A 20284-nucleotide genomic window follows, 5' to 3' on the forward strand; every position below is an offset into this window, starting at 1 on the left:
AACGTGCTGTGTCTTTCTCTCCCTATCCCTTCTGTGTATTGAAAGGGCTCAGAGTCTCCTATGATGATTGGTGAGCCTAAAAGTGACCTTGATGATGTTGACCCATAGAGGATACCTACGAACACAAGAACAGATGAACTCAAACATTTAATGCCTGGTACCTACTGAAACAGGAGTCCTGTTGCTTAATCTGTTAGAGTCTGGAAGAGAAGTGGCTTTATAGGATCGGAGACAATGCCAGAAGAGGTTGTTTCCCTGAAAGCTAAATGCATTTTTTTAGCCACAAAAGCTTCAGATCAATAAATGCTCTAGAAAACTGCATCTTCACCTACAGTAGTTTGACAGTCCAGACGCTGAAAACAGTTTGTCGAGAAGATTTTATCAAGTACACAAACGCTAGTGGTTGAATTTTTATGTGAACATTAAATGAGTGAATGTAAAACTGTTGCTTTTCTGTGATGCTGCAAAAAAGATTCTTTTGGTTTTTATACAGGAAAAAAAACAACAGACTGCCCTTATGTATGGAGGGCAAATTTTTAAATTTTCTGATAATATTGATAGGAATATTCAAATTTCTGTAAAGATGTGTGATGACTTACATTTCATTGTAAAATATTAGTTAAAGAATGGGTTTACATAAGGACTTCTGTATTTAATATGTCTCCCTGCTAATTTGTAAAGCTCTTTATGAGAAGGGTCAGCAAGATTGCTCTGTAACGAGTGATTGCTTACAGAATAGTTTGGTCAAGGAGCTCTGGAATGGGTTGTCTTCTCTGGGACCCTTCCCAAAACCACAGATAATTGGGAAGGGCAATTTAAAGCTCTGTGTTCTAGGTATGCAAGTGTTTATTATTAAAGGATGTTCGTGAATTAAAAAAAAAAATTAATGAGTAGTTTAAAAGGAAAAAAGCACTTTAAGATGGAATTCTGTTACAGTCTTACTCATTAAATTTTTTTTAACCTTTGGAGACATATTGAATAAAATGTAGTCTCAATCATGTGATCTGCAATCACTTGCTTATGCTTTGAAATTACTGAGAAAGTTGGTATTGGTTGTATATGATGAATAATTCCTTGAATGAGTTGGGGACACTGTTGTGCAGATTTTATAGCAATTTTAACACGGGGAAAGAATGATTTGGCTTTGTATTTTCACTTGACCAGGCAACATTTAAAATATCACAGCTCTTTTGATTTGCTCATACACAACTGGAAACCAGTTGGGATCATTTGAGCACAGTTTTGTTTTCCATGTCAAATGCAGTTTAGTGATTTCTGGCTCTGGATACTTAGCTTCTTTTGTGCCAACTAACTCTTCATCTTTTGTACATTTTGTGTTTGTCACATTTTCTGCACTGCTTTTTGCCTTTATTTATGGATTCTGCCTTACTCTAGAAAAAGATTATATAAACAAACATGCACAGAAATGGGGGACATCTTAAGGAGTGCCTGGGTACCTCCAGAATAGATAAATTTGCCAAGTTAAAGGCACAACCAGCCAAAAAGTGCCTTTTTTATTTTTTTCTTTTCACATACTGTTGCCGAAACAAGAAGCAGCAGACAGCTTTTCACTCTTGTGCACTAATATTGAAATTAACCAGTCATTTCACTGTTGGAAGCAAACATCTGATCTGATTTCAGCTGTGCAGCTTTATAACTTATTGCAGGTTAAGAGAGCCGTTGTCATAAATTGCGTGTGCAAAGAAGTAAGGGTGGCATTGTAGTGAATTTCTCACTTTCTTTTCCAAACAATGTCTTCATAGACACATGGCAGAGTTAGCATTTTATAAATGTTTCTGATAATGTGCTGGGACATTTTAAATGTGATGTTTTAAATTAATTTTGAATAAACCATTTCTTACAGATACCCTTTCTTCCTTCCCCCATCCCTAATACTTTGTTAGTGGGTCGTAAATCATCACGAGAAGTCAGTACACAGCGGTGATGAAGAAGCTGGTAATGTTCCTATGGGTTGGCACCACTTGTCACTTCAGGTTCCTGTTATTTCCTATGGAAACAACGTCCTCGATTACAGAAGCATTGAAGAGAGAATTGCATCAGGATGGCTCATCACCACTGTATACTTGAAACCAATACAAACTTTTTCACGGTTCTGCTCACGCTTGTACAAAGTCAATGGGTATAATTTGCAATAAGATGATACTTGGTCAATTATTTTTGTTTCCAGCTGCTGTCATTTGAACCTGCTGAAGATTATTTTTTGGAAAATAGAGTTCAACAAAACTAGTTTTTGTGTAAATTGTGATGCATTTCTATGTTGTAATTTTTACTGCCAATCTTTTTGGATGAAAATGTTTTTATACAGCTTACAAAATGTTCAGTGAGGAGCACGCACAGCCTGCCTGTGAGCATTCGGGGAGATGCTGTCCGATTAGTACATAGACATTTGGCACTGGAAAAATAAGCAGTCTTGATGAACAGTCTTGGGATTCCTGGTCAATGGAATAAAGTTACTCCTTTCACAAAAAACTAGTGTAATCCTTAGAATGTGCATACACTGCTACGCTGTTGTCTTGCTCATCCTCTTATCTTGAAACCTCTTAGGCCAGTCCTGCAGATGGTAAGCTCGGAGATGTTGCCCTGACTGCCATTTTGGCTCTTGTCCAGAGTGAATCAGAACAGCTGAACGGCCCCCGGAGCTGCGCTGCTCTGTATCCTTGTGCCGTGGCATGTTCTGGTGCACTGTCAGATTTGTGTCTTTGTGCATACAGTTTCTTCTCCTGACCTTCTTAGCAGAACAACTTACTGGATACACTTGCAGTCATGGATTAGATCGGCTTTTGTGTGTCAGATAGCAAGATTTGCAGGAGATCTGGAATTAATACTGCCTTTTCTGTTGGTGCGAGGTGCAGGAAGCCGGGCAGGCAGCAGTGCCACAGTGCTGGTTCTTCCCCTGCTCACCTGGCAGCTGCCTTCGTAGGCAGAACTAGGAGCTACAGCCAGGGCTGCTGTCCCAGCTCTGCCTTCTTGACAGGTGCCTTTGTCCTCCACTCTAAGGGCATTGACATATATCTCAGGCATGTTCCACCTTGCTATTTCCACTGGCGCGCCAGTCCTGGGAGCATGGATATTGCAAAAGGTGTGCTGACAATACAGTCTACAGCGTACCTGTGACCAATCCGGCTTTCTCCTGAATGAGAGAGTCTTTTCTGCCACATATAAGATACCAAGCGGGCTAATCTAATATTGTTTCCCTCCACCAGGCTTATGTATGCTTGACCTAAGCCAAGAAAGCTGTATCTGGCTTAATGTGCATGGAATGTGCTCATGCCTTCTGCTGGGAGCCAGCGGGGGAGCAGGCAGCGGGATCTTCCCCTCTCGCAGAGAAGTCAGCAGAGGGGAAATATCTGATGGTTGTTTCGAGAGGTTGCAGCCTAGTAAGTCTGCTGAAAAATTGCCAGCTGCGTCAAGGCTGTGCAGGAGCTCTTAGGCTAACATCCCTTTTTCTCTTGCCTGCTTCATGCAAAATTCAGATTCTAGCTGATGGAATTACGGGCTGTAATTATACCCGTTACATAATTACATGTTTAGATTAAGGTTGGGCTTTTGCCATCTTTAGTTAACGAGTTAGAAATAGTTTAAACCTTTTAAAGTAGTGCTTCCTGCTGGGTCTCTGTCTTCTCTTGCCAACTAAAGCTGGAGTAACAGACCTGTAAGTCCCTTTTTGATGGGGCTAAACATCCAACCTAGCAAAGCACAAGTCTGGAAGGTTAAGCTGGTGCTTGTGGTATCAATCTGTATTTCTTCATCTGTCCTCGGGTAACACAATACAAATTATGTATTGTGGTACCAGGAGACTGCTAATCACCCCAAAAAAAGAGACCCAGCTTTGGCAGCTGCTGGTACTTCTTGGCCTTTTTCTGTTGCTGTGCATCTCTCTGAGCCTCTATGCTTTATCTTCTTTCTGGGCTTCAGTGTTTATTGAGTGAAGCTCAGTGTTGCTAGCAGCAAGAAGCACAAGGGCACTTTCCCCAAAGCCAGGTGGTAGTTTGTTTCCATAACTGGAAGCTCTTTGTCCTGCACCACTGTTTTAAAAACAAACCACTTCTGTTCTTGTGTGTGCATGGGACAACAGGACTCAGCCCCTGGTCTCTGCCAGTCCCAGAGCTCCGGCAAGGGCTGGGTACTCGTGCTGTCTGCGCTCACCTCTGAGGATGCCACCGGTCATCCAGGGACTCCTTGTACCCAAGGCAGGGATCAGAGCCCAAGGAGGTGGCCTGTGGCTGTCTTACTAATGAAGCAGAGCGTATTTCAGGGAGCAGCATCCCTGTTACAAGAATGCGAGCTCCCTCTTTCAGACTAGGTACCCCCAGGGTTGTATGTGAAGCCAGACGATGGATCATATCTGAACACTGGTCTGTGAGTTTAATTTTAAAAAGACATTTATAAAATGTTTATTTATAAAATTCCAAATAAATATTTAAGGTACAAATGTAAAAACCAAGGTACTATGAAAGATTTTTCGTCTTTTTTTCTAAAAAGGAATTATGGCCAATTCTATGTGTTTTGGAAAACCCTGAAAGGGAAACTGTTAAAACACCAGCAGATCATTAACTTTGACTTAACAAGAAAAAAAAAAAACACTAACAAAGCAGTAGCTGACTCTGTAGCAATGCAGATTAAATCTAATTAAACAAGCAGACTGTTTAAACTAGCTCCCCTACACTTGACTAAAACGTAAAGAAGTCTCCTAGGTACACGAGTAGGCAATTATAAAACTCCTCAAAAATGGATAAACTATGCTTTTTGCAGTGCTAAGAGGCATTAGCTGACATCTAATGAGCAACTCACTGGGAAAGAAAGCAACAATCCTCACCACAATATTTCTTTTTAAAAAGGTAGTGGGTTTGTCATGCTGGGTGATAACACGAGCAAACAGTTTTGAGACAGCTTGTACAGTTAGAGAGACCCGGCGCACAGTGGGGAAAGGGTACTGGGATGACTCCAGTGGTGGGGCAGGGCTCTGGCTGCATGGGGGCTGCTTTGGGAGCTCTTGAAGAGCTGCCTGGGGTCTCAGCTCCCCTGGGTGCGAGGCAGCGGTACGCTTGTACCCCACCATCGCAGCAGCCCAAGCGTGGAAGTCATCATCAGCCACAGCTGAGAGCGTGGACTCTGCTGGGAGCAGCAACTCAACCCCAGGAAGGTACCAAGTTGGCGACGCAGCAGTCCAGCAAGGCACCCCCTGCTATGCCGGGCCAGGGCAGCTGCGTCTCCAGCTCAGCCCAGCTCTACTGCCGGCTCCGGCAGCAAATGGCGATGGCCGTGGCCACACTGCTGCCCGGGATGCTGGCTGCCAAGCAGGTATCATCCACAGCGTAGGCTCCCATGGTGCCAGGGGTCTGGGAATGGGCATTACAGCCCGTCAGCGTCCAGCCGTCATCACATGACACCGTCACCTAACGGGAGAAGAGGTCGAGGTTCACAGGTCAGCAAAGGGGTGGGGGTCTGCCCATGCCCAGTGGTCTCCAGGGCTCAGGGCAATGTGGCCGGTGTCACACTGAGCCACTGAACCCCAATCAGGGAGGTGCCCTCATACAAGTGGGTCACTAAGGACACCAGTGGAGGCTGCGGCTGGAGCTACAGTCTTGATGAAAAGCCAACACCGGCCTGATGCCCCACTAGGGTGGCAGAGGGATGAGTAAAGGTGAGGACAACACCAGGGCAGAGAAGCATGCACATGTCCCTACCTTTTCTATGGAGCCAGGGGACACGTGCTCCTTCACCCGGCACTCGAGGCTGGCACTGGGGCAGCACAAGGCGTGCGCCATCACCTCTGTCCTGCTGGCGCAGTGGCTGGGCCCACTCCCTGGCCCTGGGACTGGTCTGCCACTGTCACCCAGCACTGCAGCGAGGGAATGGAAACTGCACCCTGCCAAGGGGAGAGGAGCTGTCAGTGCAGGGTGGCTGCAGGTGCCAAGGGACGTCCCTGCTGAGCCCTGAACCTTCCCTGCCTCCAAGCATCCAGCAAGTGTCCCCCTTCCCTGTCAGCTCAGCATTCACACACACCCTTTTATACCCAGGTCCCAGAGTTTTTCTGGAAGAAACACCCTTGGCCATCAAGGCTTTTGGTCAAAGAGTCAGTCACACGCCATGTCAGGTGTTACCAGTCAGCACATGGTCCTGCAGCGTACACCCGGCCCCCTCGGCCGCTCCAGAGCTGGCGTTGATCTGACACTTGGCCCTGGGCCACGTGCAGCATCTGGCAATGGCGTAGACACCTTGGCCCTGGAAAGCGTTGTGGGCCACGCACTGCTTCTGCCCATCCTTGTCCTGCTGCCAGGACAGCAAGATGTCACCAGGGTGCTCCAGGGCCTGGGGATGCCTTTGAAGTCGGCAGGCACCCCAGGGGCCGTAATTCTTTCTCCACACACCCTGCTCACCTCCATGTGTTCTCCCAGCCGCCTGCCGCTGTGGGAGAAGCTGGAGCAGCCAAGCATCTCTTCGGCACCAGCACAGCGAGCCACGGCCGTGGCATGCTGGGTGAGCCCTGAGCGCGCCGACCAAACCGAGCGGCAGTACAGCTGCTCATCTGCAATGGGGTAGATGGCATCATTGGCAGGGTGGACAACCACAGCAGCACCCAGAGCCCACAACATGGACTTGGCTGCCAACAAGGGCTTCCAGGTCTCCCTGCTACTCTGTGTGCAAACAGCTGTGCTCAGGCTCAGCCATCGCCAGCATAGCTTGAGGAGGGACATGCCCTGCCAACACACTGTGCTTTCACCCCGGCACTGCTTTCCCCAGCAAGTGCAGAGCTCTGCTGGGCACACAGCAGGCAGCTGAGGTCTTCACCTGCACCCAGCCGGGCGGGCAGCCCAGCCACACTGTTGGGCGTCTGCAGCTGCTGCTCCTCGGGGAACCACGCCAGGTCCATGACACTCTTGGTGGCAAAGTGCAGGAGGCGCTGCCGGAGCTCGGTGAGGCTGAGCTGGGGCTCGGCGCTGAGCAGCATGGCGATAATGCCTGCCAAGAGCCCAGGGGGGCCGCGGTGAGAATTGGGGATTGCACAGCCACCCGCGTGCAACTCCCCTGAGCAACACAACTGTAGAGACACAAGAAGAATCACTGCAAGCCCATCATCCACATGCATGGAGTGCCAGAGCTCTGTACGGGCTCAAATGTGTGAAAACCATGGCATCGTGGCATACAAAAATGCCCCCAGCACAGGCAGCTCTGCTGCCCCAAGTCTGCAAGGACACACGCCCAACACCGGCACCGGTTGGGGCAAGCAGGAGCCCAGCCCTGCCTGCCACCCTAGAGACCAGCTCGCCTGCCACATGCGCAGCTGCCTGCGATGTCCCGCTCTGCGCCACGAAGCATGTGCTGCAGTCACTGGAGGCACCAATGATGTCATCGCCTGGGGCGAACAGGTCCACACAGCGGCCAAAGTTGGTGCCCAGGGTGCCGATGGAGGCAGGTTGGTCCTCACTGTTGGTGGCACCGACTGTGATGACCTGCCAGAGTGGTCACAGAGGGGGATTTGCACAGGATGGGATGCATAGCCCCGCTCAACTTAGCACTGAAGCAGAGAAGCCTGAGGAGGTGGCAGCACGTCTCCACGCATCCCCACACTTCAGGGAGCACTCCAGCCCGTACCTCCGGCTCAGATGCTGGCGAGTACAGGCAGGCATCGTCCTTGTAGTTACCAGCAGCCGTGACCATCACCACCCCCATCTGCGCCATCTGCCGACAGCCAGCGTTCAGCACACGGCTGTAGGCGCCAGTGAAGGGCAGCAACACCACCGGCGGTGCAGAGAGCTGAGCCTTCAGTGTCGCCTTGATGAACTCCAGGCCTGGGGGGGCGCATGAGATGAGGGACAGGACACTCTCCCGGGGTGGCATGAGGAGGGGCCACTGGCAGGGAGCATGCTCCTCTCCAGGGCGCAGGGTGTCTCACCCATGAGGGTCCCGCTGACGGTGCCCTTCCCCTGGCAGTTCAGCACGCGGAGGCTGCGGATGTTGGCACCCGTGGCCACGCCGGCATCCTGCCCGCTCAGCACCCCGGCCACGTGAGTCCCATGGCTGTCACATTTGCTGACCTGGCACAGGCACCACAGTTTTACACCCCAGCCCATTATATCAAAGCAGGTTTACAGCATCACAGCATCCTTCCCATTCCACCCCTTGTGCTCTGCACCAGCTAATTCCCAGTGGAGAATAAATCTTTAAAAATATTTCATGGTGAGGGGAAGATAAAAAATATCATCCTGTGCAGAAGAAGAAAAACTGTCGGAAAGGACTGGGAGCAACCAGCCTTCCCTGGGGCTGTGTTAGCACTGGGCTCTCCTGCACACGCAGTAATGCCATGCAAGGCAGTGCAAGCACCCACCACAGGGCGCAGGAAGCCTTTGCAGTCCAGGCTGTGGGGTGGACATCTTCTTGCAATGACACCTCAACACGGATCCATGCCCCACCACAGTTTTCTTTTCCCAGAAAGCAGCACTGCCCCACTCAGCCTTGGCCCAGTGAGACCATGTTGAGGGTCCCAACATCCCCCAGGATCATAGCTCCCACTGCTACGTGTCCTGCCCAGCGTTTTGCCTCAAGCTGAGTCACTCTCCTGTCCTGGGAAGCCCCATAAGCCCATTTGGGGTTTGGTAGGTAGAGGGAGATGCTCTTGCCAGGGTGCAACATATGTCACCTCGGGGCTCACCTGCTTGTGGAAGCGGGTGCCATCCTCTTCAGGAATGCTCTCAAAGTCGGTCACAAGCACCCTGCCTTTGATCTCTCGATGTGTGCTCTGCACACTGGTGTCCAGCAGGTAAATCTCCACCAGGTCTCCTTTATCTGCCAGGGATGCAGCCAGGAAGACAAGCAACCACCCCTGCAGTCAGCCCATGCTCCCAAAATGCAGCTCCAGACCCACAGAACAGTGGGACAGGGTGGTTTCCCCATCCCCTCGAGATCAAAAGAGGGGATGGGGTCACTGACCCTTCCTCAAACCCCCGTGGTGCTCCCCCCAATCCCCAGCACTTACTGGGAGGGCTGTAGGCTCCCGAGCTGGGCTGCAGCGGCACAATCCTGCCCAGGTTCCAGGGGATGCTCTGGGCAAAGACATAGGCATCCTCCTCAACGTACTCCACATGTGGCAGCCTCAGCGCCTGCAGGGAAATCATAGACTCATAGAATCGTAGAATCACTAGGTTGGAAAAGACCTCTTGGATCACTGAGTCCAACCATTCCTCTCTGTCACTAAACAATGACCCTGAGCACCTCTTCTACCTATCTTTTAAATACCTCCAGGGAAGGTGACTCCACCACATCCCCGGACAGCCTCTGTCAGTGCCTGATGACCCTTTCTGTAAAAATTTTTTTCCTGATGTCCAGTCTGAACCTCCCCTGGGGAAGCATGAGGCCATTCCCGCTTGTCCTGTCCCCTGTCACTTGGGAGAAGAGGCCAGCTCCCTCCTCTCCACAACCTCCTTTCAGGTAGTTGTAGAGAGCAATAAGGTCTCCCCTCAGCCTCCTCTTCTCCAGGCTAAACAACCCCAGCTCTCTCAGCCACTCCTCATAAGACTTGTTCTCCAGCCCCCTCACCAGCTTCGTTGCTCTTCTCTGGACACGCTCCAGAGCCTCAACATCCTTCTTGTGGTGAGGGGTCCAGAACTGAACACAGTACTCAAGGTGCGGTCTCACCAGTGCTGAGTACAGGGGCAGAATATCCTCCCTGGACCTGCTGGTCACGCCGTTTCTGATCCAAGCCAAGATGCCATTGGCCCTCTTGGCCACCTGGGCACACTGCTGGCTCGTGTTCAGTCCGCTGTCAACAAACACCCCTGGATCGTTCTTCTCTGGGCAGCACAGAATCACCGGGTTGGAAAAGACCTCTTGGAAGGGGGCAAAGCTCCCATTGCCCAGGCTCGGGGGCTGCCACCCCCGCAGCGCCCACCCCACGGTGTCCCATCACCCTTTTCTCTAGGCTGCCGTGCCAGGACATACTGTGTCCAGGACGTCATCGCTCATCTTCACCAGGAAAGCAGGCAGGAGGTGGAAGACGTGCAGCAGCTCGGTGACGTGCCCCCGCCGAGCCGCCCGCGCCCGAAGCCGCTGCGCTGCGCCTCGCACCTCGGCCACACCACTGCCCCTCCGCAGCATCACCACATAGCGCCCGGGCAGCCGCCACGACGCCTGCGGGGACACGGATACAGTCTAGGGGACATGAGGATTTAGGGGACACGAGTGCATGGATGAAGTTTAGGGGGCACAAGGATTTAGGGGACATGAGTGCAAAGAGGGGGTTTAGGGGACATGACAGAGTGCGCATGTGCACACACACACACACACACACTCACACACACTCACACAGTCTCACACATGTGCACGCACACACCAGCGTGCACACACTCACTGACATGCACACTCTCACAGACACTCACACACACACACTCTCACACACACTCACACACTCACACTCTCTCACACACACGTTCACACACACACACTCACTGACATACAGACTCTCACACACATTCCCACACACACATTCTCACACACACCCCCTCACACCCACACTCTCACACACTCTCTCACACACATTCTCTCTCACACACTCACACACTCACGCACACATTCTCACACACACTCACACACTCGCACACACACAGAGTCTCTCACACACACACACATTCTCTCTCACACACTCACAGTCTCACACACACTCATACACACACTCAGTCTCTCACACACTCTCACACACACTCTCTCACTCTCACACTGACACACACACACTCTCACACAGTCTCTCTCACACACACACACTCACACACCCTCACACCCTCACACACACACTCTCACACACTCTCTCACACACATTCTCTCTCACACACTCACACACTCACGCACACATTCTCACACACACTCACACACTCGCACACACACAGAGTCTCTCACACACACTCACACACACATTCTCTCTCACACACTCACAGTCTCTCACACACACACATTCTCACAGTCTCTCACACACTCTCACACACACTCTCTCACTCTCACACTGACACACACACACACACTCTCACACAGTCTCTCTCACACACACACACTCTCACACAGTCTCTCTCACACACACACACTCACACACTCTCACACTCTCACCTTGGCGGCGCGGTGCGAGGCGGCGGGTGCCGATGGAGCGGCCCCGACGCGCGCTGCCTCCTCCTCGGCCGCCCCCGGCTTCTCCGCAGCCTCCAGCGCCACCAGCGCCACCAGCGCCACCAGCGCCAGCGGGGACATTCCCGCCCGGAGCCCCGACGGGAGCTCGGAGATGCTCGGCGGCCCCCGCGGAGCCGCGGTGCGGCGGCGGCTCTGCCCGGCGCGGCGGGGCGGGGATCACGCCACCGCCTCCGGCCCCATCGGCGCACCCGGCGCGTTAACCATTAACGGGGAGCGGGGGGTCAGCAGCCCCCCGGGAGGCGGCGCGGGGACGTGGGGCGGCAGCTCCGCGGGTGGTGAGGCGGTGGGTGGGCAGCTCCGCGGGGAAGGGGAGCGGGGACGTGGGTCGGTGGGCAGCGCCCCCCAGGGAAAGGATGCAGGGATGTGGGTCGGGGGGGCGGCAGCCCCGCGGGGAAGGGATGCAGGGATGTGGGGAGGGAGAGGGAGGGGAGCGGGGATGTGGGTCGGTGGGCTGCCCCCCCCCCCCCCAGGGAAGGGGAGCGGGGATGTGGGTCCGTGGGCTGACCCTCAGGGAAGGGGAGCGGGGATGTGGGTCTGGGGTCGGCAGCCCTGCGGGGAAGGGATGCAGGAATGTGGGGTGGGGGGCAGCCCCCCATGGAAGGGATACAGGGATGTGGGGCGGGGAAGGGGAATGGGGATGTGGGTGTGGGATCGGCAGCCCCGCGGGGGAAGGGGAGCAGCGTGGTGGGGCTGCAGCCCCGAGAGGGAGGGGAACTGGGGTGCGGGTCGGTGGGCTGCCCCCCCCCCCCCCCCAGGGAAGGGGAGCCGGGATGCGGGTCTGGGGCCGGCAGCCCCACACGAGGAAGGGAGGCAGGGATGTGGGTCGGGGGTCGGCAGCCCCGCGGGGGATGCGGGACGGCAGGAACGGGGGCGCTCAGCCGCTGCTCCCGAGAGGGCAGGAGATCCCCGCAGGAGCCCGGAGCCCCTGGGGCGGCGCCGGCAAGCGGGACGCGGGCGCTCAAGGACTGTTTTCAGAAAGGGCTGAGAGCTTTTATGTGCCTCTTACTGGCTCACTTCAGAGATAAATTTCCATGAAAGCCTCTAATCATGTTTAGACATTTTTTACAGAGTCGTCACACATCGCAAATATTTTTTTCGCTGGGCTACAGCTGGTGCTTTCCCGCGGCTCTCACCGCCGCTTCCCACCTCTCCCTCCCGTAGGTCCGAGCTCCCGAACTGCCCCAGCAGCCCCAGTGACCTTCAGCAGAATCCTGCCCTGCTCCCTGCTTCTGAGGGAAAGCGGGGTTTATTTTTGCAGGCTGTTTATAAGCTCCTCAGAACTTAAACGCTTTCTATAGATATCTATGTTTAATGCAGATGTGTATGTTTTATGTGGGGGTGTGTGGTTTATATGGATGTCTACATTTTGTATGCATTTATCTATTTTATTTTTAATGACACCTAGAGTGAGTGCGTGCACCCTGGTTTGGGCAACTGGGGGGACACCAGACCCCACTTGTCACCCACGCTGTGCTGCAGCATGCTGACAATACCAGGGTCGGGTGTCCAGCAGGCTCCTCAGAGGGACAAGGCTCGCTCCTGATTTTTGGCCCAGCTCAATCAGGTGCCACCAAGTCCTACTGTGACACGCAGCAAATGGATGGTCTGGGACACCTTTAGGGCAGCTGAGCACCCCGTCTTGAGGGGAAAGTATCCCTCTCTCTACAGAGTCGCTCTCATCCTTTTAGCATGGAAACAAGCTGTGTCCAAGGGAAGGATGGAAAGAGACCAGAGAAGAGGGGGTGGTGAAGGCCTCCCCAGCCCTACACGCACTCCCTGTGGAAATCTTGAACTGAACATCCAACCCCAACACCTGTGCGGGGAGGTGAGAGATGCCCAGCCCTGCAGCTCTCTGGAAGGAGCGGAGATCTGCAGAAAGATGATTTTTTCAATGAAAAGAAAACATATTCAGAAACAGCCGTAAACTTGCACGTTGTGGAGAAGAGATCCATTTCCCACCCCGTCAGCCAGGACAGCTTCTTGCAGCAATTCCTGCTGATGCAGAGGGCAGCGGTGCCCTCGCTCTGTGTGAAGCTGGAGAGGAGGGAGCGCAGGGTCCTGCTCCGAGGGGAAGGAGAGAGAAGAAAAGGCAACAAAATCCCCTTTCCGTGGGGGGGAGGAGGTTTAGCCCAGATTTTTCCCCCACTCATCGAACAGTTCTATGAGAGACCTCAAAGGCCGCCCAGCCCGCCCCTGCGGCAGACGGGGAGCCAAGGGTCAATTAAGCCTTTGATAGTCTTAGCTTGACCAACCGCCTACCAGGGAGCGCGGGAGGCTGATATGCACCAGCCGGGAATCGAACCCGGGTCGCAAGAATGGGAATCTTGCATGATACCACTACACCACTGGTGCGCTGAAGGTGAGTTCTCCCCCCGCTGCTGCTGGGGGGGCGGGTGCTGCCGGGGCCGCGGGCGCTGGGGAGCTCCTAATGTCATGCAGGAATGTCCCGTTTCTCGCAATGTTTAACGGCAGAGGGGGAGCTGAACCCTTTGGCTCCGGCAGCCGTGGCGGGAGGGGTCCACCCCTGCGGGCAAGGGTGCTGAGGGGTGCGGGGACCCGAATCGGCTGTGCGGTGGGTTCCTGGGGTGCATAGAGTCATGGAAGGGTTTGGGTCGGAAGGGACCTTAAAGCCCATCAAGTTCCACCCCCCTCGCACCACACCAGGGTGCCCAGGGCCCATCCAGCCTGGCCTTGAACACCTCCGGGGATGGGGCAGCCACAACTTCCCTGGGCAACCTGTGCCAGGGCCTCACCAACCTCATCAGGAAGAATTTCGTCGCAATACCTAGTCTAAATCTTCCTCCCCTCCAATTTAAAGCCATTCCCCCTCATCCTATCACTCCATGAACTTGTAAAAAGTCCCCCCAGCTTTCCTGTAGCCCCTTCAGGCACTGGAAGGTCGCTGTAAGGTCTGCCTGGAGCCTTCTCCAGGCTGAACAACCTCAACTCTCTCAGCTCGTCCTCGTACAGGAGATGCTCCAGCCCTCAGATCATCTTTGTAGCCCTTCTCTGGATCTGTTCCAACAGTTCATATCTTTCTTATGTTGGGGATTCCAGAACTGGACACAATACTCCAGGCAGAGTCTCACGAGAGCGGAGTAGAGGGGCAGAACCACCTCCCTCGACCTCCTGGCCACTCCAGCATGTCTCACGTCCTTTCCTCTGTCCTTAACCAAGGAAAATGCTTTTGAAAACTAAGTTTCTTTTGCCAGATGGTAGGGAGTTCTGGGACATGAGATGGGCAGAAGTTTTCAAGTCTCTTAGCAGAGTCCTAAACTGAATACACAGAGCCACATCCTGCCCTGGGCACCCTCCAGAACCCAGCAAGACACAGCCCTGCCCAAATGGTGTGTGTCGTCCCCCCCCCCCCGGGAAGGACAGGTAGGAGTCGAGCAAGTGTAAACAGTTGGGTAATGCTTCCTTTTGGACAGCCTCTCGCAATTCTGCCGGCAATATTTAGCAAACACCAGTGTCTCTGTTTCCCACTCTCCTGTTGGCACCGTTGGCCATAAACATCCTGGGTGTGCAGGGCACCATCCCCCTTTGCTGCTGCAGTGACGCGAAGGTGAGTGAAGGGCACAGGAACACCAGGAGTGTTGTCATGGGGACTTGGAGACCCCAGGCAGAGCCATTTCTTGCACCACCTTGGACTGCACCAGCAAAATACTCCCTGGGCAGCAGAGGAACACAAGGAGCATACTTTCCAGGGCTCCCATGCTCCAGCCCCTTTGGGTGCTGGGGAACAGATTCCCCAGCCCACCCCACCTTTTTGGGCTTGTCAGCCCCCACAGGTTTACTAAAGAGCCACTTTGCCAGCATATCCATGCTCCGAAGGCTCCTGGGACCGTGATGGGCACATCTAGCATCCAGCCCAGCTTCACCAAAACAGGGGGAGGGATTCAGCAGTCCCACACTGCTGTATCTGCTGCTGCTTTCAACCTTCCTCCCTGGCAAACCAGGCTGCCCCAGAGAGACTCAGCCACACAGATCCCTGAGCAGTCGAAGGGTAGGCAGAGGTCGCAGCTCCCACCAGTGCTGCGTCTCTGGGTGTTGTAGGCAGGCTGCTCAAAAGCCACTGTGTTGCCCCTGTCATGGTGACAAACCAGGCTTAGTTCCATTGATGTGACATGAAATGAACACTTATTATTTAGAAGCAGTTTGGGGACTATGTGTGCCCACATGCAGTCATCCACAGTGCCACAGCTGTTAATACCAACCCAGCTGAGAGAGAAAAGCTTGCCCAAAGCCACCACCTCAAGCAGATTGAAAACTGCAAAATGCTCATAGTTCCTGGTGCCAACTGGTCTTCCTCACGAAGCCTGGCAAGCCCTCAGGAAGTCAGAGCCATCACTGGGTTTTCAGTTTGGCCGAGACCTCCCACTGCACCTCTCAGTGCTGGAAGCTGCTACTTGTGCAGAAGATGAGGGACTGCACAGTCTCTCCCGCCCATCACCCTCCTCCTGACCTGGAGAGCCTTCCCAGGACAAAAATATGAAGTCTGCAAGGTGTGAGAGTCTCAGAATCTAACTTTAATTCCCGAAAGTCTTTCATAAGTGGGAAGAAGCTCTTGCGGACATCTCTGCCTCCTAAAGCCTACATGGGGTGAATACATCTTTACCTACCTGAATGCTGATCCTGTTTCAAGCAGCAGAGCTAATCTTTTCCCTTCCTAAGCACATGATTTTCCCTGGATCCTGCCCAGCTCAGCATTCACGCATCTGCAGCCTCCCAAAGGGCTCCAGCACTAGGGTCCTTGCCCCTCTGCTGCAGAAATTCAGTGGGTGGCTGTGCTTCCCTTGGCTTTTGTGGAGTGGCAGCCCCCCATGCAGCTGGGTGAGTTCAAAGGGTTCAGTGTGGCATGGGGGACAGGCAGGAGCCTGGGGACTCCTCCATGCTGCAGGTACTGCACTTCCGTGGGGCAGCCCCAGCTCCCTCTCTTCCAGGCTGCATCATTCCCTCCACAAGATGGGTCCATGCTAAGTGGACATTCTCTCCAGGAAATCAGTTTTCAGGCTCAAAAAGGCGGTCACCTTCCTCAAGCAGAGCATCCAGCCCCTCTTGGAGCCCATAATAGAGGTCATCCTCTTTCCCACTGCCTTTGCAGGGGGAACCACGGTGCTCTTCTCCAGCTGGGGAGCTGGTTGGGGTTTGACTGGAGTAGGCGGCAGAGAGAGGTGGGGGTCGGCCTTGTGGCACAGGGCTGCCAGGCACGGAGCCCTCCAGCGATGGTGTGTCCATGTCCTCCAGGAGGGATGCCAGTGGCGCGTCCCCCAGCGTTGGCCGTGAGGAGCTGTGGGAACAGAGAGGGCTGAGGGGTGGCAGGCAGGGTGGGGGCCATATGAAACACAGCTGGGCAGGAGCTGGGGTTTCCCCAGAGCTGGTGGCTGCTGGCCCCAGCATTGGGCTTGGTGTTGCTCGGCTGGCATCCCAGCATCACCAGTCCCCTTGCTGGGTGGCTGAGGTGCACCAGGAGGACCTTGTATTCCCTCTTAGCCCCCAGTGCATACCTTTACAGGGACAACTCACCTGCCAGGTTCTCTTTCGTGCCAATGGGACAAAGTAGCAGCTGCCCTTGCATGCTGTGCCTGCATCCCAGAGATAAAGTAGAGCTGTCCCGTCCCATCTGTAGCTTTATTTAGCAGAGGACATGTCCAAATCCCACACCCTGAGGGTGCACAGTGACCCCCATCGCCTGCAAAGTGCTTTTGGGATCTCACGACCAATGCATGGCATCATATGTGGCATCTGATTTGAAGGACACATAATGAGTGTCTCATTTCTATAGAAGTCTGAGCAGGAATTTGGGATTTATTTTGGCGAGGGTCATTGTTTATATTTATAAAATGAAATAAAAGCAAAATGCAAATTACAGCCAAAGGCAGTCCAGACTTCCTCAGCATTCCAAACTGGTAAATAATTTGGTACTGGGAGACCACTTTTACTCACACATTGCTGGGGCTCCAGAAGGGCTAAGGGTCTGGGGGTTGGTGCTCTGTGACCAGCGAAGACCCCTCTGCCTTCTCTCCCTTCCTCCACACCATCTGACCCATGCTGTTTTCACCCCACATCCCACCAGTGCCACCCCAACCCTGCAGACATCACATACCAGGTGCCTGCTGCCATTTCCAGCTGAGGTGTTGGCTCTCGAGGGGGTTCTCCAACACCCTCCAGTTCCCAGTGGACCTCTGCTTTCGCCTGCACTGCTGGTTGGGAGCAGCTGCGGGGTCTGAGCTGTGTGGTGGGTCTGAGCGGGGCCGAGCCCGCTGCCTGAATCTGGATCTGCTCGTAGGATGGCAGGCTTTTCTCGTAGGTGTTGGTGGCCTCTTGGTTGGGGCAGGGTGGCTGCAAGCTGGGGAGAAGGAAGAACAGGATGCTGAGCAGGACCTGGACCCTCATGGAGCTGGGAGATGTGTGGGGACATGCACACAGAACTCCATCAGCTTCTTTAAAGGCCATCTCTGCCTATGCCAGCAGCAGAGCCAGTGGATCTGTGCAGGTGGATGCCCACAGGAACGCGACTGGATGCTTTGCACTTTCCAGCATCTCTCCGGATCCAACCCCAGGGGACCCAGCAAGCTCTTGCCTTCCCCACCCTGGGCCCTGCTCATCCATTTTTGCTGGAATATGTGTAGTCGTCCCCAGGGCCAGTGTGCTCAGACACTGCCCTTGGCCCTGGGGGCTCACGGATAACAATGTGTACAGATGAAAACACCCCCCAAAAGGAAAATGGCTGCTGGGGTTGGGCACTGGCACCTACCGGGTGTCCTTCTCTGGCAGCACAATGGGTTTGTGGTCCAGGAACCGCTCAGCCTCAGGGTCCACTGGGACAAATGTTATCTGGGGAGGAAAGAAACACAGAGGCCAGGGATCTGCAGTGGGCATTGCAGGGATCCTCAGCCCTCGTCAGTGGTAAATAGTCTGAGGTGTCCCTTTAGCTGGAGGTTTGGTCTTTTCCCAGCACATCTGGATGTCCTGACTGAAAATGCTTTTTGGGCTGGAAATCAACAAGGAGTTGAATGAGCCCAGCATGGCCCACTCTCGCTACCTTGCTCCCGGTAGGGTCATGTGTGTCTCTGAGCCCAGGATGGGCCCCAGGGCTCGTGTAGGAAGTCGGTGACCGGGGAAAACAGTAAGGGTGCCCCGTCCTTGAGCTCCAAGCACAGTGACAAAGCCACATCGCCCTCACAGCCAGGGCTGAGCTCAGCTTTAGGGGGAGCTGGGGTCAGATTCACCCCAGTCCCAGGGAACCCAAGCCAGTCCTGGGAGTTCCAGCTGGTCCCAGTTCCTAGGATCCTATGTCCCGCATTTTGGGGTGAAGTAAGCTGTTCAACAAGCCATGCAGCTGTACCCAGATCAACTCTAGAGCCACCCTCTTCTTGGAAAAAGGCCTTTTTTGCCAGCTCTGTTTCCCGGGGCGGGGATGCGTGGCTGCCCTGCCGTCCTGGCAGTGCCCTCTGCCAAGGAGACTGGCAGGTGCGGGCTGTGCTCGGGGGAACTGACCCCTCTGGACCTCTACAGCCATGACAGCTGCTTCCTTGAAATCCTGGAAGCCTGCTGAGCCCTCAGACCCTGTGGGTGAGTAAAGGGGCTGGTTCGGGGGGTATTTGCATGGGAGAGATGAACACAAGCTGATTTCCTCGGGCTTATTCCCCTCTGCCTATTTGGCAAAGCCTCAGGCTCAGAGCAGGCACAAGGGTACAGGGGGACAAGGGAGTGGGGCTTCATCCTCAGCGTTGATGTAGCAAGACAAGAACCTCCCAAAACAATGCCTACGGATCACCCCAGCTGTCTTTCCCCCGGGATCTGCTGTTACACCACCCTATGGATGGGGAAACTGAGACACAACCCAATGTTACATGTCCATAGCCAAAGTCACCCAAACATGGCTGAGCCCTCAAGCATCCCGAGGCGCGCAGCAGCAGGACGGACCCTACCTTCGGGTAGCACTGACACATGCTCCAGGTGATGCCCACAGCTACGAGCAGGATGCCCAGGGTGCAGAAGGTGATGTAAATGTGAGGCTTTTCCACACTCATGATGAACATCCCCGTCATCACCAGGAAAAAACCCAGCATGATGAACCCGTAGCGAAAGTTCTTCTCCTCGGCCATGGGTGCCAGGTGGGGAGAGGCAGCGGAGGACAGATGCCGGGAAGCCCTTTTACCTGCAGCTGCTGCCCACTGAGCACACCTCCAGGGTAAGGTAAGGAGTGGTTTCTTTCTCCAGAGACTGCCAGGGGCTGAGGATCAGCTGCACGTTGAGCCAGGTCCTGCCCAGGGCTGAGCCAGCCAGTTTTTAACGGGTTTGTAATGAATGCAAACACCGACCCGCTGTTCACACTCCAGTGAAGCCACCCAGCACGTGTCCGGGTAACCTTCCCTGCAGGCACGCGCGGCCAGACCCCACTTTGGGAAGCAATGGGGAGGGAGAGCGAGGCATGACAGCAGCCATGGGGACCCAGACACCCACTGGTCCTGACGGGACCTTCCCAGCCCTGGGAGCTGGACTGGGCCATAAATCAGAGCTGGCAGAGCCCCAGATCAAGGTGAATGCCAGAGTGCAGCATGTTTTCAAGGGCTGGAGGGCTACTGAAGGGCAGGAGGGAGTGTTCCAGGGCTTTTTTAGAGGCTGGTGGGGTGGAATAGTCCCTGCTTTCTCCAGCTGGATGTTGGGAAACCACCAGTGAGGCTGCCTTGGTGGGGAAGCAACCAGGCTGCAAAGGCAGGGATGAAGCCAGGGTAGGATGGAGCAGGGTTGGTCTGTCTGGGGGGGTGGGTGAGGACAGAGCATCCATGTGCCCTCTGTTTGCTTGAGATGAAGCAGTATTGTTAAAATGTGTCCCTTTCCCACCGCACATCCGACAGCCAGACAGAAAGCGGTGGCGTTAATTAGCCTTTGGTTTGTTTCCTTGCTTGCCTGCCTGGGTAGGAAAGCATGTACCTGGCTTATGAAAAATAATATATTACATTATAAACAATGTGTTACATTTGTCTGTGCCTCCACAACCACTCTTTAGGTCCACGGGGGGAAGGAGAGGGGGCAACCCTATAGGGCAACCTATTATTTCGATGGGATGAAGCAACTGGCAGCA

The 20284-nt window shown here is 54.0% G+C and overlaps 3 protein-coding genes and 1 non-coding gene across 6 annotated transcripts in view; 1 reads left to right on the forward strand and 3 right to left on the reverse strand.

Annotated features, from left to right (window-relative positions):
- The window catches only part of USP24 (ubiquitin specific peptidase 24), a 62798-nt gene extending 61301 nt beyond the window's left edge, over positions 1-1497 (forward strand). For both annotated transcript variants that reach the window (XM_054072389.1, XM_054072390.1), the window contains one exon: positions 46-1497. In XM_054072389.1, coding sequence (XP_053928364.1) covers positions 46-108 — 63 coding nt within the window. In that variant the 3' untranslated portion in view covers positions 109-1497. The remainder of the gene's footprint in view (positions 1-45) is intronic.
- PCSK9 (proprotein convertase subtilisin/kexin type 9) lies at positions 945-11384 on the reverse strand. Its single transcript, XM_054072400.1, has 12 exons — positions 11116-11384; positions 9961-10149; positions 8999-9122; positions 8675-8808; positions 7919-8060; positions 7618-7814; positions 7292-7475; positions 6814-6984; positions 6402-6550; positions 6126-6291; positions 5709-5890; positions 945-5417 (listed from the first exon to the last, which is right to left on the reverse strand). Exons 1-12 carry the CDS (start codon positions 11251-11253, stop codon positions 5250-5252), a joined length of 1944 nt encoding a protein of 647 aa, XP_053928375.1. The 5' UTR covers positions 11254-11384; the 3' UTR covers positions 945-5249.
- Positions 11385-13474: 2090 nt separating this feature from the next.
- TRNAG-CCC (transfer RNA glycine (anticodon CCC)) lies at positions 13475-13545 on the reverse strand. The gene has a single exon. It is a non-coding gene; the product is annotated as a tRNA-Gly (tRNA).
- Positions 13546-14198: 653 nt separating this feature from the next.
- BSND (barttin CLCNK type accessory subunit beta) lies at positions 14199-19658 on the reverse strand. Of its 2 annotated transcripts, XM_054072399.1 has the most exons (5): positions 19128-19658; positions 17951-18030; positions 17300-17542; positions 16720-16778; positions 14199-16483 (listed from the first exon to the last, which is right to left on the reverse strand). In XM_054072399.1, the coding sequence occupies exons 1-5, from the start codon at positions 19302-19304 to the stop codon at positions 16170-16172; spliced, it is 873 nt and encodes a 290-aa protein (XP_053928374.1). In that variant the 5' UTR covers positions 19305-19658; the 3' UTR covers positions 14199-16169. The 2 variants fall into 2 exon arrangements, with proteins under 2 accessions (XP_053928374.1, XP_009558977.2); XM_009560682.2 differs by lacking the exon at positions 16720-16778 and having other exon boundaries at positions 14204-16483; positions 19128-19647.
- Between the last annotated feature and the right edge of the window lie 626 nt (positions 19659-20284).

This window comes from Cuculus canorus, chromosome 8, assembly GCF_017976375.1.
Source record: "Cuculus canorus isolate bCucCan1 chromosome 8, bCucCan1.pri, whole genome shotgun sequence".
NCBI lineage: Eukaryota > Metazoa > Chordata > Aves > Cuculiformes > Cuculidae > Cuculus > Cuculus canorus.

Excerpts from the sequence above, each read along its gene's own strand:
- PCSK9 (XM_054072400.1), bottom strand. The coding sequence starts at position 11,253 with ATGTCCCCGCTGGCGCTGGTGGCGCTGGTGGCGCTGGTGGCGCTGGAG. Across the intron at positions 8,809-8,998 it reads GGGAGCCTACAGCCCTCCCA|ATAAAGGAGACCTGGTGGAG; the intron begins GTAAGTGCTGGG and ends CATCCCTGGCAG. Across the intron at positions 6,551-6,813 it reads GCCCGCCCGGCTGGGTGCAG|ATGAGCAGCTGTACTGCCGC; the intron begins GTGAAGACCTCA and ends ACCCCATTGCAG.
- BSND (XM_054072399.1), bottom strand. The coding sequence starts at position 19,304 with ATGGCCGAGGAGAAGAACTTTCGCTACGGGTTCATCATGCTGGGTTTT. Across the intron at positions 18,031-19,127 it reads TGTGTCAGTGCTACCCGAAG|ATAACATTTGTCCCAGTGGA; the intron begins GTAGGGTCCGTC and ends TTTCCTCCCCAG. Across the intron at positions 16,779-17,299 it reads GAAATGGCAGCAGGCACCTG|GCACAGCATGCAAGGGCAGC; the intron begins GTATGTGATGTC and ends TCTGGGATGCAG.